Source organism: Petromyzon marinus, chromosome 21 (genome assembly GCF_048934315.1).
Source record: "Petromyzon marinus isolate PM22_M1 ecotype Great Lakes invasive population chromosome 21, UKy_Petmar_22M1.pri1.0, whole genome shotgun sequence".
Taxonomy (NCBI): Eukaryota; Metazoa; Chordata; class Hyperoartia; order Petromyzontiformes; family Petromyzontidae; genus Petromyzon; species Petromyzon marinus.
In genome coordinates, this window is record NC_133687.1 from 14,430,877 (window position 1) to 14,449,296 (window position 18,420).

An 18,420-nucleotide genomic window follows, 5' to 3' on the forward strand; every position below is an offset into this window, starting at 1 on the left:
GGCTGGTACGACGGTAGCCAGCACGTTACACAGGGCGGGAGGGGTTTACAGGAGATGCGAAAACCCAAAGCAGGGACGTTTTATGAACGTGACAAAAAAATAACAACAGCGCAACAACCACGACGCTTGTACGATGCAAAAAAACGAGTGAGCAGTCCGCAATAACATTAAACTCGCACGCGGCGGTTAAATGGCATTAAAATGGCCATCTGGTATCAAAGATCACCGTGATAGAAGCCGTGCGTGTCGTGTGTAGTTGGTCAGCTGGTCAGGTCGTTCGTGCGGGGCGGGCGGGCGGGCGGGCGAGCGAGCGAGCCACCCTCCTCCTGCTCCCTCCGCCGCCGGGGAGGAAAGGGGCCCCCCTGACTGCTGCGCTGCTCAGATAACGGCGCCGGCGCTGCCGCCACCACCACCACCACCACCGCATTGTTGGGGCCGCGGGCCGTGGCTGGGAACGCAGCGGCACACGTCCAGGCGTGGCCGGGTGGGGCGGGCGGCCAAGGAAGGAGGAAGGGGGGGTGGTGGTGGCAGTGCGGGGGTTGCGGTGCGGGGAGCTTCCCGGAGACATTATTAACGCGCAGTATTTTCCATCCGAGTTGGAGGGAGTCTGCTCGCTCTGCTTTTACACGTTAAATATCATTTGTCTCTTTCACCTTTGCGCTGTCCTGCTCTGGATTCTTAAATAATTAACTGGAGTGACGAGGCAATTGGTCACTGACGGCTTGATTACGAGGGAAGGACCGCCCACTCATTGGGGCCTTGTCAGTTTTGGGGTTTTTCTTAACGGATCCTAAGAATTTTCGAAATGCTTTGATTTGGATGTTCGAGTCATGGGAGTGTTTCACGGGAAACGTGAAGAATCGCTGCTGGTATTGTTGGCCTTAATGCAATCTATGAAATGTTTTGGTGTTTCCACTGAATCGTACGAATGTAAAATATGTTTTTAAGCCTTCGGGCCTGTCATGGGAACCCTGAGGAACGCCTTAGGTTTACGTTACCGCACATTTCCACTGCAATCTTAAGAATAATTAAAATATTATTTTATTAAAACAAGTATATTCATGCAAGTAAAGTGATTTGTGGTGACGAAATTGTTGTAATTAGCATATCGCTACGCAGCAATTAGGAAACTTGTAAAAATGTTGCAGTCGACAGTAATAGCTGTGAGAATGAATTGTTCCTGCGAGCCACGATGGTAATTGCTCACTAGATCCTGCACCTTTCTTTTTCGATTTTACAATGACCGCGCGAACACACGGGAATACGCGTGGTTGTGTCGGGGTAGCTGAGTGGATTAGTCCACCTGTTCCACCAGCACACGGCGTGGTTGTGTCGGGGTAGCTGAGTGGAGTAGTCCACCTGTTCCACCAGCACACGGCGTGGTTGTGTTGGGGTGTTGTGGTGGTGAAGTCATCGCCTGATGGTTTGAATCTCGCTGCATTCGCAGTTTGACTCAGTCCTCGATCGTTCCACTCACAGAGTAAATCTCCACACCTTCCTACACGCGCGGTGTGCTTGAGAGCATCCAGGCTCTTGCCGTGCAAAAACGCATTACGTGAAGGGCTGTGATCGGTCTCTTCACTGTCAGGTTGGCTGTGCTTTTGGAGCACTTTGGAGGTCATGGTGCTAACATTGCGAGTTCACATTGTTGTAATCTGGAAAGGCCTTACCACCCGTCCGCTTCTTCATCTCTTCGTCCCTCGGAGGTAAACAACGCCGTCGTGTTAATTAACGAGGACGAGGCTTACCCCAGCTTGGCTGGGCAGTCTATCGTTTCGTCGTTTCCAGAACGGCTTGTTGCGCACGTTAAAAATAAACCGAGCCTTGGCAGAGAATTGTGGAATTTCTACCCTTTTTAATGGTATGTCCATCGCGGTTGTTGTGTGCGTTACGGAGGGGGGGGGAGGGTTGGGATAGTCGTAGTTATGCCATGGAAATGTGGAATTTCCACCACTCGACGCGGCTTGTGGCGGTTGTTGATTACGAAGTCGCCGGGCCGTCGCGTGCCGATGTTGAATTTCTTGCCACCGTCTCGGGCAGTGAGCGTCGCTCGACGCTGAAACCACCGTGGGGGCACGCGCAGGTTATTTGAGATCAGAATCAGTATTTCTACTGCAGGAGGAATCCGATGATTTTCACATTTGTCTAGTCGGGGCACGGGGTAAGAACGCCACAACAACAAACAAAACAAAAAACACCATAGTAGTGCAAAGCACAAACGAGGCAAACATCACCCAAACACAAACAAATGCAACCACTAAACCATCCCCATCCTACCAGGCAAAGCCCGCTGAGGTATTAACTTATTGTTCAGAAGCGAACTGGCCACAAATGATAGCTCAACAAAGTGGCCCCATCATTTGGACATTTATAGCGACACTCTTTAGGGGTACAAGCATCGCTGCCGAACGATTACATTACAAAGTCGCACTCATTACACACAAAGTGCTTGCCACAAGTGAACCACAATACCTCGCTGACCTCGTCAACGATCATAAATCATCACCCCGCGAACTCCGCTCGTCAGCGGCGGCGGCGGCAGCTTTTGGCTGCTAAGCCATCGAACAAAGACGTCGGTCACCGCATTCGTCGCGCGGCGCTTTCAGATGCGCTCCTGCGGCCGTCTGGAACGCTCTTCCTTCCGATATTAGGAAGCCGCTGGAGCTGCGCACCTTTAAATAATCTTCCAGATTGACAAACTCATTTATTTAGAAGTTTTTTTGTTTAGCTTGTTTTCTTCCCCACCCCCCCCCCCCTGATTGTTAACAGAGGCCTCGGTAACTTCAACGTTGAATCCACATATGGAACCGGAGGGATGAGGCATTTTTTTCCGCAGCAGGAGGCGGCATGGTCGGGTGTGGCCAGTTCTCTCCTTGATGCGCGGAGGCCTGGAAAAGCGTCGGTCACTCGATTATCTAGCCGCGTTCGACATCTGCAGGCAATATGGGCCCTCTGTAAAAATCCGGGCTCTTTTTTTTTCCTTTCGTTCTGACGTTTTGTTCCACATGTGGTCCCAAGCGCTTGAAGCTCGACGCCCGGTGGGTGTAGTCGTGTCGCGTCTGCCCCCGTTTTTTTTCTGCGGCGGGTAAATGTTACCAGCGCCGCTTGGCGAAGAAAGATGGCTCGCGTGGCCGTGCTCCCGGGGAGCCGTGCGCGGGTCGGGGTGGGGGGGAGGTGCAAGTAACCACGGGAGTTATCCTGCTTTTTCGGAAAATGTCGCCTTCTGATACCAGTCGTACCCGCATAAGGTATGGTGAAAGTGGCGAATTTAAGAGAGGTGGGGAGGGGGGGCCCCTCTTATTTGCCGGAAGGGATGGGTGGCCCAGCGGTTGGTGTTCATGACGGAACAACGGCCGTGGAGATGGAGCCATGAAATCGGGCCCAGGGGAGCAAGCGCCGACACGGATTGTTGCAAAGAAAGACCGTCAGATGGCCTTCATCCAGCAGTGGGTAGATCATCGCTGCTGCTAATGATGATGATGTTGGTTATGATGAGAGAAATGTGATATATTCGGGTAAAAAAAGCATCACGAAGCCTGGGTTTACCGTTTTTCCATGGAATTTCGGTGACTTCACGGAACTACGACAGAGAACTTACAAAGGGTTAACCTTCACGGGATTATTCAACTCCTAAGGGCACAGTTACAACAGCGGAGCTGTTCACCGGCGACAAAGTTACACGGCAGTGGTAATTTGAATCTGGCCCGGACCTCTCCTAGGTCAACTCGGCCTAAAACATTTACGTAATATCGCACGTGTGCGCGAGCTCAGCGGGTGCACGGGCTCGTATTGGCGTGGCGGCGGCGGGTGAACATGCTGTGCCATGACCACGGCATCCTGCCTGCTGTTCTTGGTCTCGCACGCCCAACTTGAATGAGTTAATGATATCGGAACTTGGCCTTGGCCCCTCCGGTAGGTTGATTCGGCCTAAAAAAAAATGTAACGAGGGTTGCCTGGTAAAGCAGCGGCGTGGTCTGCGACGTCAGTACTGGCGGGGGGCAGGGGAGACAAAGGTGGCTGTGGAGGCAGGGCGCTTGAGTGTAGCCAGTTAGCGCGCTGCGCTATGAACCTGACGAACCGGGTTCAATTCCCGCTCATGGTCAACACCAGTGACGATTATCTGAACCGGCCCTGGGCTCTCCCCTAGGTCGACTCGGCCTCAAATGAGTACTTGGTGCGGTGTGTGAACATTGCCGCTGGGGAGACAAAGGCGGTCGGGCGTGGTGCTGGCCACTCACCCCCTCGTGTGCCGTGCCGGTCTTCATAGCTGCTGGCTAACAGCACTTGCCCCTACAGTTTGTTACAGGCTATATGGGGGATCTTTGTTTGGTTGACAACAATCGCTCTTCACTCTGATCTTAGCAACCTGTATCATCCAAACTAAAGCTTTGGACCGAAAATTCTACGCGACCAGAGGGGGAGAGCGAGACGTGCACACTACAGGTATAGAGCAGCCGTCGTCAGAGTCAGGTTCGATGCCACGACCTTCTGTATGCCAGGCGAGGTAGTTAACATCTCGCCACCGCGACGAGTGGCGCATTAATGTGGTCGTGGGCCTCCTGAAGGTTGACTCTGGCTGTGTGCGTGTGTGCGTGCGCATCTGCAATTGGCATTTTATGTATCTGCACCGAGGTGTACGCATGGGGCAGCATTATTTATAAAAATATATTTAGTCGTTGCTCGGGTTGTTTCAGAGTTTTCTTGTTTTTGTACGTTGGCATGGCGATAGGAATTTGGCGCTGGGCTTTTTAAGAGCAAAGGAGAAAAAAAGCACGTGGAACAGGAGACGGGGGGGTTCCCCACTCTCCCCCGCACGCACACCACCCCACAGCCCCACACCGCCACAGCCCCACAGCCCCACACCGCCACAGCCCCACACCGCCACAGCCCTACAGCCCCACTGCCTCACAGCCTCACAGCCCCACAGCCCTACAGCCTCACAGCCTCACATCGCCACTGCCTCACAGCCCCACACCGCCACAGCCTTACAGCCCTACTGCCTCACAGCCCTACAGCCTCACAGCCTCACATCGCCACAGCCCCACCGCCTCACCACCCCACAGCCCCACAGCCCCACAACCCCTACAGCCCCACAGCCTCTCCGCCCCACAGCCCCACAACCCCACAACCCCCACAGCCCCACCGCCCCACAGCCCCACAGCCTCACCGCCCCACAGCCCCACAACCCCCACAGCCCCACCGCCCCACAGCCCCACAGCCCCACAGCCTCACCGCCCCACAGCCCCACAGCCCCACAACCCCCACAGCCCCACCGCCCCACAGCCCCACCGCCTCACCGCCCCACAGCCTCACAGCCCCACCGCCTCACCGCCTCACCGCCCCACAGCCCCACAGCCCCACAGCCCCACAACCCCTACAGCCCCACAGCCTCACCGCCCCACACTGCCCCCACACCGCCACCGCCTCACCGTTTTTCCATTTAAACCCGATTGCGCTCCCAGGCCTGCCACGGTCACAGGCAGGCGTGTTCGCATTACGGTGAAAATTCCTTTAGCTTCGCGAGCCAAGCATTCATCTACCGCCCAGTGTAAACAGTGTGCGTTGGGAAATACGTTGGGGGGGGGGGTGGCGGGGTGGGAGGCATGTGGCAGTCTTAGAGGGGTCGAGAACGGTCTATTGAGGGGGGAGTCAGGGGGTGTTCAGCATGGGAGTTGGGAGTGGAGAAGAGACACCATGATTTTGATAAAGTTGCTGTGCGGGACTGCCCATGTGGTACACGGCTCTGGTGTTTGAGCGCCCGTGTGTGCATGCCGAACTTCTTTCGCGCCGTATGTAGCAGACCGTGCTAATCGGGGGAGTCGTCACGTCGGCTTCTCTCGAGAATGGTGTCCCGATTGCGTTACGAGAGTCGAGGAATGAGAGGAGTTAAACATCCTTGCAGAATTATCGCATGGAGCAGGAGAGCCCCCCCGTTTCGGCGTGTCAAGGATTGGCCCTTGGGGGATGAACTGCATCACAGATTGAGAAGGAATGTCTTCTGTAAGCCTCTCACCCCCAACATCAAATGCTGAACCCTTTTTGGTCTCTAAACAGTGGTTGTCCTCTTATCATTCGTAGGAAATACATTTAAACATATTGGAGGGGGTTTTTCCCCTTCAGATTTCGACATGCACAAGCGTATGTATGTGGTGCAGTGCCGGATGAAGCTAGTTCTGCACGTACCGTATCACGTCTAGGCGAATCGATGTGCTTACATTGTGTTTTCTGTCCCTCGTGTGGAGGTGTGGTGCTATGAAAGTGGTGGTGGGGGTCGGTGTCGGATGAAGCAAGTGCGGGGCCTGTAGCATATGTTATAAATGGGCCCTAAATAAAACAAATTATAACACAAATGTTTAACTTGCATAGTAAAGTAGTAAAGTAATTGTATTTTTATATTTGCTATACAGCCACATAATGACATCGCTAACCGTAAACACCCAGTCGTTCATAAAAGTTGAAGGCGGTATAGTACTATAGTAATAGAGCAAGTGCAGAATCACTGAACCGGAATTGATAGCTTGACAGCATTTAGTGCGGGGCCCTTGAAAGTGCGAGGCCCGTAGCAAAACCTACTTTTGCTCCTAGGATAATCCGGCACTGATGTGATGTATTTATTTTGCATTGCTGCGTTCATATGGTGACCGAGGAGATCACTGAACGACCTTCATTTCATCAGCTAAGGCCTCGCTGAGCTGCGTAGCTCTTTTTCAGAAGCGACCTGGCTGTCACAAATGATAGCTCAATGGAAGTGGCTTATCGCGTGGAAATTTACAGCAGCCAAATACTCTGAACGCGTGACGTTGATTCTAAATGTGGAGGGAAAAACCGGAGGACCTGGAGAAGAATCCACGCGACCACGGGGAGAGAGACAGACACGCAAACTACAAATACACAGCAGGCGTCAGGGTCGGGATCGAACACACGACCTCCAGCATATCAGGCGAGGTAGTTAACATCTCCTAGCCGCCGCTGCTAACAGCAAAGATGCCCATGGCCCCCTACGCCGTGGTAATACCCTCGCGCGTGCACCTCTTGTGTAGCGCCTAAATTGGGCAAAATCAACGAGTTTGTCCAAGTGGAGGCCAGCAGATTTCATTTTTTCTTCTCCCAAATGTAAAACCCCCCAGGGAAGTGGAGGATTCCGCACATTTTTCTGCGCTCTGCTCGATTTGCAAGGCAAGTGCCACGTGGTGGCAGGGGGGGGAGGGTGATAAGTTCGCAGGGGGTAGCGGAGGGGAGCCGGGAGAGCGAGGGGAGCCCATGCGTGCAACCACGTAATTGTCGGCCAGTCACGGGTCGCCGCGTGTGATTAACTCTGGCGGGAGCTGCTCGGGTGTTCTCCAACGTGCGAGTGAAGGCCGCGCTGGGCCACTTCTTCGATTTGACGATGAATGGGGCACAGCTTTTACGTCTTGATTTGTGGGAAAAGGCTTCCCTCTATGTCGGAGTGTTCGCTGGGGTTGGAGGGGGGGGGGGCGGGCGCAGGGTAGGGGTACTCGGGTAAGCATGTTTAATGGGGAAGGACTGAGGGGGAAACAGAGTGGCGACGTTTTGATTCGGAGAGTTGGAGAGAGAGGCCGCGTGATTTTAGCCTTTTTCATGGAAACGAGAGGGGAAAGGGAAGAGAAGGAGCAGGGAGGGATGGGAAGTGATAAAGGGAAAAGATGGAGAGAGCGAGAGAGGAAAAGTGAAGGGGGTCGGACAAAGTGAGAGATGAGATGGAAGGAGAAGAGAAGAATAGGAGAGGAAAAGAGAGGAGGAATGAAAAGGCGCGAGGGAGCGATTGAAGGATTCGTGAGCACGTGGAAAGGTGCGACGTGTTGGGGGCACAAGGGAGCAAAGAGAAGGAAGGAGAGAGACGTGGAGGAAGATGGAGAGTAAGGAATGAATGAGTGAAGGAAGAAATGAGGGGGCAGCTGTAAGGGTGAACAGGAAATGTAAGAGGATGAAGAATAAAATGGAGAAGTATGGTGGAAGGAGAAGTGATAGAAATCATGACGGAGGGACAGGTGAGGCAGTGATGGAATGAGGATGCAGAGAGTGATTGGGCGGGGGGGGGGGGGGGTGATTGGAGGGTAATGACGGAGGGTGATGGTGAAGCAGTGGAAAGTTTTTAACAAGTCCAAGGAGCCCCACGTGATTTGAGCGACAATACCACGTGTGGGTGGGAGGTTCCTTCCCTCCATTCGTCCTGTGGCTCCGCTCATTGTTTACACAGGCGGCTGAGGTTGGCGGGTGCCGTGTCCCCCCTGTCTTGGCGCACGGGGAGCAAGGCGCTTGTGCCTGTGTCCACCCGCCCGGGTGCCAGCTAGCAGTGTCTTCCGGGTTGGGTGGCTCCAATCGCCAAGGCAGAGGAGCGCTGCTCAATCCGACCCTAACCGGAGCTGACGGTGGCCAGGCTCGGGTGAGGACCAACCCCGCCCCCCACTGCACAGAGCGTGAAGGCCGTGCCGCCACCACCGCCTGTTGCCGCTGGGCCGAAGGTCCTCGTTGGGGTGACTCGGAGAAATCCGATGAGCCGTGAAGCTCTTTTTCGTAGATGTGCCCCAGTAGCTCGAGGTTGTCTCGGCTCGCAAGTCAACAAGTCCCAAGTGATCTCCTGCTCGAGTGAGCGTTGAAGTGGTGCCCCCACCTGCTGTTTACAGCCCGGAGCCAGTGGTAGAAATTCCACATTCTTATGGCGGAGGCTGTTGGCGGGGGGGGGGTGCTAGCATAGTTGTGATAATCTTAAAATGCAAATGCGCATTCTGTAACGATAAAGTTAAATGTAGGCTCTGAGAGGCATGCTCCGAGCCGACTTGTTGTTAGCACGTGCACACAATAACTAACAATGCATTCAAGCCGCCCCCGTGTCTTAAACATCTTAACCGGTGGATGCTTTTCAGTTTCACATTTGCGCCGGCGACGGAGGTTTTTCAGAACGCTGCCCGCGGTTTGCCCCACGACGTCCCCCTCTTGGGCACTGCCCGCCAAGCGGAAGAAATGCATTGCACGACTCCGGCCATCGCAAAAACATCCTCTGGCCAATATGATTGTGCGTCCCTCTTGTCGGCTTCCGAGATTGTCGTTGTACGGTCGTCGTCGGGAGGTGCCCCCTTGGACCCGAGAGACTCGAGCCTCTCCTCGCGTGCCTTGACGTAGCGCGGCAAAGGCGCCTGGCGCTTCGCGTGGGGTCCGGCACGGTCGAAACAGCAACATCAAGAGTTGTAAGAGGGTAACGAAGAGAAAAGTCCTCCAAGCCAGCGGGGGGGGGGGCAAGAGTTGGCTTTTCTTTTTATCTATGGGTGTGTGCGTGAGAGAGACTCTATAAGTATCCTAGTCGGTATCCATGCGTGAGTGTGTAATTGTATCTGCGTGTGTGTGTGTGAGCGCGCGTGTTATGTGCGTACTAGGGAAGGAATGCTGCGCGTGTCTGACTGCCACGCTGAACTATGAGTGCGATCTTGGCGTCCGTCCCGCTTGGGAAAAAAAGCAAAAGCAGGGGGCCGCCCTCCACCGACACTTTCCAATAAATAACGCCGCCCCAACGCCGCCCCAACTGTACCCCAACGCTGCCCCAACCACTCCCCAACGCTGCCCCAACCACTCCCCAACGCTGCCCCAACCACTCCCCAACGCTGCCCCAACCACTCCCCAACGCTGCCCCAACCACTCCCCAACGCTGCCCCAACCACTCCCCAACGCTGCCCCAACCACACCCCAACGCTGCCCCAACCACTCCCCAACGCTGCCCCAACCACTCCCCAACGCTGCCCCAACCACTCCCCAACATTGCCCCAACCACTCCCCAACGCTGCCCCAACCACACCCCAACGCTGCCCCAACCACTCCCCAACGCTGCCCCAACCACTCCCCAACGCTGCCCCAACCACTCCCCAACGCTGCCCCAACCACTCCCCAACGCTGCTCCAACCACTCCCCAACGCTGCCCCAACGCTGCCCAAACCACTCCCCAACGCTGCCCCAACCACTCCCCAACGCTGCCCCAACCACGCCCCAACGCTGCCCCAAACCACTCCCCAACGCTGCCCCAACCACTCCCCAACGCTGCCCCAACCACTCCCCAACGCTGCCCCAACCACGCCCCAACGCTGCCCCAACCACACCCCAACGCTGCCCCAAACCACTCCCCAATGCTGCTCCAACCACTCCCCAACGCTGCCCCAACCACTCCCCAACGCTGCCCCAACCACTCCCCAACGCTGCCCCAACCACGCCCCAACGCTGCCCCAACCACACCCCAACGCTGCCCCAAACCACTCCCCAATGCTGCTCCAACCACTCCCCAACGCTGCCCCAACCACTCCCCAACGCTGCCCCAACCACACCCCAACGCTGCCCCAACCACTCCCCAACGCTGCCCCAACCACTCCCCAATGCCACCCTGACACCCCAACGTTGCGCCAAGGCCACTCCAACGCCACCCCAACGCTGCCCCAACGCAGATTTGCACGGCCCCCAAAAGTGCGAGCGATGCTCCTCGTCGGCACTTGGGTCGAAGAACCTCGGAAGTCCCAGGAGGGGCGTGGCTGTTAAAAAAAAGAGTGGGGGGGGGTGTAAATAAGTAGATGAACAAATGTACGTGTGTGTATGTTGAACTTCTTTCGCACCGTGCTTGGCCAACCGCGCCAATCGGAGGTGCGTTGGGGAAGGACGACAGACTAACCACATCGACACCGTCGCTAAAGGGGGAATCCCTCACAGCGGTTTTGGCCAAGCCCTCGTAGATTTTGCACGCGTGTCACGGTGGTTGGAAGCAAGGCAAACTTTCTTGAAAGACCGCGAATTGTGGCAACTCGCGGAATATCGGGGCTAGCGAGCAGAGGGCAGTGCTCCACCACGCTGCCAGTCCCAGAGTGATGCAGAGGTGGCGTGATGTTAACTACATCGCCTCGTACGCAGGAGGTCGCGGGTTCGATCCAGACCCCGACGCCTGCTGTACATTTGAAGCTTGCATGTCTCTCCCCGTGATCGCGTGGATTGTTCCCCGGGTCCTCCGTTTATTCCCTTCACTCTACATATCCGCGTGATGATGTGAGCCACTTCTGTTAAGCTATTGTTTGCGGCCACGTCGCTTCTGAAAAAGGGCTACGTAGCCCAAGTGGGGGCCCCACCTTTGTTGAATGAAAAAAACTTGTTTCGCAGTTGAAGCATTTTCCCCGCCCAACACGCCGAGTCAAACCCCGTTGCAAGAGATTCATTCAGCCCCTGTGTTGTCATTTCCAGTCTCTCTGCAATTGTTTCGGCTTTCCGCTCCTCCCACGCGCAATCGTCGCGCGTGTTGCTGTTGGCGTGGCCACGATTAGAAGCATAAGTTAAGAGGATTTGGATTTTTATTTGAGTGACATAAAAACTCCCAGCCGGGTGTGGCGATGTGTCGAGCCAGACGCTCCAATGGACGCTCCCCACAGGGACCTCGAACAGACTGCAGTGGGTGTTTCAAAGTGCCCGCATTGTCGGCTCTGATCGAATATTGTCAGTGAGTTTTAATTGGGGCCCACGGTGGCGAGATGTTATCGGCCTCGCTTGGTATGCAGGAGGTCGTGGCTTCGATCCAGACCCCGATGCCTGCTGTATATTTGAAGTTTGCGTGTCTCTCTCCCTGTGGTCACGTGGAGTCCTCCGGTTTTTCCTTCCACATGAAGTATCGACATCGTGCGTTTCGAGTATTTGGCTGCTATAAGTTTCCACGTGATGAGCCACTTTGTTGAGCTATCATTTGTAGGCCAGGTCGCTTTTGAAAAAGAGCTACATAGCTCAGTGGGGCCTTACCTGATAAAATATAAATAGTTCATTTTCAATAGTAGTTTATTTCCATTTATTTTAAATAAACGATTTTAACCATGTTTTTTGTTTACCTTTCTGTACTCTCTGATCTTGTGCTCCTACTCGACATCTGTGAAAAAGAGCTTTATAGCTCATCGGATTCCTCCAGTATAAATATTCTCATTATGATTACTATTACTGCCAATAACAACCTTCCTGGGTGTGTGTATGGCTCGGTCGGTAGAGTGGCAGGGCGCTCGATCGCGGCTTTGCGACTTGACTCTCGGCGGCGTGGCTTCAACGAGACATCGCCCTTTATGTACCTTGCGGCTGCGGGGAGGCCGGAGTGAGCCACACCTGGAGACTTTGGCAACGCGTGACGAGCAGCCGTCCGCCAGTTTCCGTCCCTACGGGAAAGACCGTGGGCCGTGCGTGCCACGGCAGGGTTGTCATTTACATAAATCGACGACGGACGGTCATCGGTAATTTCACGTTTAATGTCTTCCATGCACGTCAGTCGTCGGGGGGGAGGGGGGGGAGATCTTTCTTGCCTTCATGGGCAAAAGGACACGGCAATACAACAGGCAAGGAAATGTTTGTCTCTTTCGATGTTCGAAAATGTGTCCGTTTTTTTTTAAGCCTTTCTAAATTCTGGGCTTCTGATCACTCATTGGGCGCTTCAGCTCTTGCACGTTCCTTACACTGGTTGGTCGTTTTCCTTCGCACCTTCACTCATTAAATAGCCGCCGAGTATTGAATATTTTCAGTTTCATTCGTGTCTGCGTACCTGTGTTGGACTTCTTTCGCACCGCCAAATGGGAGTTGCGGGTGTTTCTTCTTGTATTGTAAAAACTATAGCCCAGGTACTATGGCAGAGTTTGGGGTTGGAGATGACCGAGGTTTAAACCTCCCCACGCACCTCCAATTACTAAATAAAAAAAACCTAGCGAGAGACACTCTTCATATGTAGTGCGCAATCGGCCTATGGTATTGAGCAATTCAATTATCACGGTGATAATCCAACACCCAAAAAAACAGACAAAGATCCCCCGTATCGCCTGAACAGACTGTTGGGGCAAGTGCTGTTAGCGAGCACTTATGAAGGCCGGCACGGCACACGAGGAGATGGGTGGTCAGCACCACGCCCGACCGCCTTTGTCTCCCCAGTGGTGATGTTTACTACACACCGCACCAGGTACTCATTTGAGTCGACCTAGGGGAGGCCCAGGACTGGTTAAAATAATCTTCACTGGTGTTGGCCCTGAGCGGGAATCGAACCCGGGTGGCCAGGTTCATAGCACAGCGTGCTAACCGCTACCACTGCTCCCAAACACCACCACCACTACACCGGTTCGCCCCAACGCCACCGACGACTGGGATTGCGCAAGTGCAGCTTGGCGCTTCTTAAGCCACATGTTGTTGTAGATCATGCCATGGCCTCCTCCTTGCCCTGAACCATTGTGGCGCTCCTGTCGCGTGCAACGTCAGCCAACACATCATTAAACTATAAACTGAACTAAGTTTTTATTTTGCCAGGTAAGGCCCCGCTGAGCTTATGCAGCTCCTTTTCAGATGCAACCTGGCTATCACAAATGATAGCTCAACGGATATGGCTTATCATTGTGTGGCAATTTATAGCAGCAGCCAAATACTCTAAACGCGTGGTGTTTTTTATTCTAAATGTGGAGGGGAAACACCGGGGGACCCGGAGAAATATCTACACGACCACGGGGAGAGAGCCACACAAACTCCAAGTATGCAGGTGTCAGGGTCGCGATCGATCCCACGACCTCCTGCACACCAGGCGAGGTAGTCAACATCTCGCCACCGCGGCGTTTAGTACTAAACCGGTCCAAGTTTTGCTGCGTTGCAAACATTGCGAATGGAATAATGGATGTGGGAAGGCTCGCGGACAGCTGAGAGGTTGTGACCATTTCCTTACCGTGAATGCGTCTGGACATAGGTCTGGACTATCGCAGAGTACTCAGCTCACGAGTGTAAGGTCGTAAATGCACACAGCAGTCGGAGGACAACTTGAGCCCACCACAACACTTCTCTCGATTGTAAAACTCATTTCTGGAGAACTGCTTTCAACCTTTTATTTGGCGGTCCCCTGCACCTCCGATTAGCGCGGTTGGCTATGTACGGTGCGAAAGAAGTTCAGCGTACGTACACACACACACACACTTCTGGGGCCGTGAAAACGAGCACCACGTTGGTGCAACATCACCGGTTGCTTTGTACAGGCCGCCTCCTGCCATGGGAATGCCGCCGTGTACTTCAATGGCCAAGGTGCCAACGCGATCCCGTGATTAACAATCGCTGCCAAAAAATAATCTTTGCTTTGAGCGCGTTGACGGTGGAGGCACGTTCGTTACCAAATGTTATTTTATTTATAAATATTTATAAACAGCAACCTGTTATGGAATCTCGTGAACCAGTTATTCTTTCCTCGCCCCACCCCCGGCTTGGGTGTCTTTGTCCCGGCTTGCATCAACTTGTTACCGATGCCAACGCTCCGCTCGCTCTCTCGCCCGCGTGTACGTGAGCCGCAGTTGCCTATGAGGTCACCGCCGCTCATTAGTCCGCACAGGGGTCGGACGCCACGTGTGCACGCGCCACGTGTGCACGCACCACGTGACCTTGTGGTGGTGGTGGTGGTGGGAGTGTAACGATGCTTCTTAGGTCACTGTGGATTAATGTCCCTTCTTAAGTTCCCGATGCGTGTGCCCGGGTTGAGTGTGCAACAAACGCTGTTTGTCCATTTGTACTCACTGTGTGTCATGGGTTTCGTGTGACCCCTGGCCTCACTTTTGAGGCACCTGCTTACATGTACAGTGAGGGGAAAAAAGTATTTGATCCCCTGCTGATTTTGTACGTTTGCCCACTGAAAAAGAAATGATCAGTCTATAATTTTAATGGTAGGTTTATTTGAACGCACGTCAAAATGTTATAAATTGATTTGCATTTTAATGAGGGAAATAAGTATTTGACCCCTCTGCAAAACATGACTTAGTACTTGGTGGCAAAACCCTTGTTGGCAATCACAGAGGTCAGACGTTTCTTGTAGTTGGCCACCAGGTTTGCACACATCTCAGGAGGGATTTTGTCCCACTCCTCTTTGCAGATCTTCTCTAAGTCATTAAGGTTTCGAGGCTGACGTTTGGCAACTCGAACCTTCAGCTCCCTCCACAGATTTTCTATGGGATTAAGGTCTGGAGACTGGCTAGGCCACTCCAGGACCTTAATGTGCTTCTTCTTGAGCCACTCCTTTGTTGCCTTGGCCGTGTGTTTTGGGTCATTGTCATGCTGGAATACCCATCCACGACCCATTTTCAATGCCCTGGCTGAGGGAAGGAGGTTCTCACCCAAGATTTGACGGTACATGGCCCCGTCCATCATCCCTTTGATGCGGTGAAGTTGTCCTGCCCCTTAGCAGAAAAACACCCCCAAAGCATAATGTTTCCACCTCCATGTTTGACGGTGGGGATGGTGTTCTTGGGGTCATAGGCAGCATTCCTCTTCCTCCAAACACGGCGAGTTGAGTTGATGCCAAAGAGCTCCATTTTGGTCTCATCTGACCACAACACTTTCACCCAGTTGTCCTCTGAATCATTCAGATGTTCATTGGCAAACTTCAGACGGGCATATATATGTGCTTTCTTGAGCAGGGGGACCTTGAGGGCGCTGCAGGATTTCAGTCCTTCACGGCATAGTGTGGTACCAATTGTTTTCTTGGTGACTATGGTCCCAGCTGCATTGAGATCATTGACAAGATCCTCCCGTGTAATTCTGGGTTGATTACTCACCGTTATCATGATCATTGCAACTCCACGAGGTGAGATCTTGCATGGAGCCCCAGGCCGAGGGAGATTGACAGTTCTTTTGTGTTTCTTCCATTTTGCGAATACTCGCACCAACTATTGTCACCTTCTCACCAAACTGCTTGGCAATGGTCTTGTAGCCCATTCCAGCCTTGTGTAGGTCTACAATCTTGTCCCTGACATCCTTGGAGAGTTCTTTGGTTTTGGCCATGGTGGAGAGTTTGGAATCTGATTGATTGATTGCTTCTGTGGACAGGTGTCTTTTTACAGGTAACAAGCTGAGATTAGGAGCACTCCCTTTAAGAGTGTGCTCCTAATCTCAGCTCGTTACCTGTATAAAAGACACCGAGGAGCCAGATATCTTTCTGATTGAGAGGGGGTCAAATATTTATTTCCCTCATTAAAATGCAAATCAATTTATAACATTTTTGACATGCGTTTTTCTGGATTTTTTTGTTATTCTGTCTCTCACTGTTCAAATAAACCTACCATTAAAATTATAGATTGATCATTTCTTTGTCAGTGGGCAAACGTACAAAATCAGCAGGGGATCAAATACTTTTTTCCCTCACTGTACATACGTATGTTGAACTTATTTCGCACCGTACGTAGCCAACCTTGCTGTACGTATGGTGAACTTGTTTCTCACCATACGTAGCCAGCCGTGCTAATCGGAGGAGGTGCGGTGCACATTCACGACAACCTAAGGAAAGAAAAAGTCCAGTCGTGACCCCTGGCATCGTGACAAATTGTTGCATCGTAAGGGGAGGCGAATCACCGCACCCTCTAATAGCACGCGAGGCTTATCCCTCAGATTATTAATCGTCACAAATTCCAAACTTGCATCCAAAGGCTGTATATCAATGACAATTATCTATAAGCCAGTCGAGACATGCATGCTGCGTCCGCTATGCTAATCATTACGCCACCGCTACACCAGGCACTCATTTGAACATGAGTCGACCTAGGGGAGGCCACGGACCGGTTCAGATAATCGTCACCGGTGTTGGCCCTAAGCGGGAATGGAACTCGGGTCACCGGGCTCGTAGCGCTGCGGGGCTAATCACTGCACTACCGCTACAACCAGCCCCGCGACAACTTTCTGACCCCGTGCCCCCCTCCTGGACGTCTTTGAAAAAGAGCTTCATGGCTCGTCTGATTTCTCCAGGATACATAACGAGATTCCGATAGGTGCACGTCGAGTCATGCAATGCGATGGCATCGGCTGGAGTTTATCGAAGTTCGCGCGCGCATGTGTGTGTGTGTGTGTGCACCTCCTGTGTAAGCTGTACAATGCGCCGTGGTCGGTTTACGTGGTGAAAAACGACTGCTTAGCAGGCGAACTTAAATAATCTCCGGCTTGGGTCACTGACCTGCGGTATTTATTACGTTATTTGACCATGCTGCTGCTAGTACTGCCGCTGCTGCGTTGGCATTTGGCGCGTACAAATAACAACAAAGCCAACACGCGCGTTCTTCAATCTTCTCTTCCTCCTCCACATCGTCGTCGTCGTATGGCTGCTGATGTGGATACAGAGCAAACAACGACAATCTCACATTCAGGTCGTCAAGCCCAGAGAAACGCGCAATAACACCGGATAACAAAGTGTTTCATCGACTACATTTTGAACAATGGCCCCTCTTCATATAAACCACGTGGTGTTGAATTTTTTTTATAATATAGACATTTTTGCCCGTTATATGTGTATATATTTTCTAAGGCCAGAGTATTTATTTTTGCCCGTAATGTCGCCCTTTACATGTATACAGGGACCCTTCTACTTACAAACGAGTTGGGTTCCAGAGGTCTGTTCGTAAGTCCATTTGTTCGTAAGTCCAACTTTACTCCTGTCGATTCCAAACATGTTGTACGGCATGTACACCAAACACGGGGAATGGCTTTAAAAGTTGTATAATCTCCAGTAGATGTAGATGCCATTGGCTCTTCACGTTCTGTAGATGTAGATGCCATTGGCTCTTCACGTTCTGCAGATGTAGATGTCACTGGTTCTTCACGTTCTGCAGATGTAGATGCCACTTGTTCTTATTGCGGAATATACGTGACATACGGGACAGGTTTGTTCGTATCTCAGAATGTTCGTAAGTACAAGAGTCCCCTGTGTATACATTTTTGGTTTGTTTACACGCACAGTATTTATCACAGCTTTGGAGGCACACAAATCGTGGATTGCCTGGTGGGTGGAGGGGGCGATGACCTCACGCTGAGTTTGACCCTGCAGAGGTAGGGGGAGTACAATGGAAGGCAGCCACGTGTTTGTTTTTGTGCTCTCTCACAGGACTCTATTTATCTTGCCGATAGCTGCTCTCACCAAACAAGGAGCAGATACCAGCGCTGCTGGTTTCTCTTGTTTTGCTCGCTTTGGTGAAGAAGGAGAGGTTGGTGGTGGTGGTGGTGGTGATGATGCAAACCCCGCAATCGAGTAACTTGGAGATCTGGTTTAGAGACCGCACAGGAATGGGCTGTTGTGGTGGCGGCGGCGATGATGATGATGGCGGGTGTGGTCACTCACCACCCACCTGCAGTGGCTTTCTCACTGGCTCCTCGACCGTGCGAGCTGGGTGGAGCGCGTTATTATTTGTACGCGGAGGGAGTGGCGTGGCGGAGGAAGCCTCATTTTGTCTGCTGCCATATATCCGTTCTCTCACTTGCATTCTCCGCAACGGGGCTCGTCGTTATTGCGTCCAGGCGACCCACCCCGCCAGCACCCAACGACCTCATTGGTTCCTGGACGAGGACCGCAAGTCGAGCCGTCGTGTGTCGGAGGTCACCTGCACTCCCCCAGTCGTCGTCGGCCGTGCAGGATGTGCA

The 18,420-nt window shown here is 52.9% G+C and overlaps 1 protein-coding gene across 4 annotated transcripts in view; it reads left to right on the forward strand.

Annotated features, from left to right (window-relative positions):
• Positions 1-18,420, forward strand: part of LOC116944572 (protein kinase C and casein kinase substrate in neurons protein 2-like) — a 90,447-nt gene that overhangs the window by 49,597 nt on the left and 22,430 nt on the right. The window contains exon 1 of one of the 4 annotated variants that reach the window (XM_032958272.2): positions 706-869. The exons of 2 other annotated variants lie outside the window; for them this stretch is intronic. In XM_032958272.2, coding sequence (XP_032814163.1) covers positions 820-869 — 50 coding nt within the window. In that variant the 5' untranslated portion in view covers positions 706-819. Of the gene's footprint in view, positions 1-705; positions 870-7,248; positions 18,376-18,420 lie in introns of those variants that run through there. One more of the 4 variants, XR_012942548.1, reaches the window with a different exon arrangement.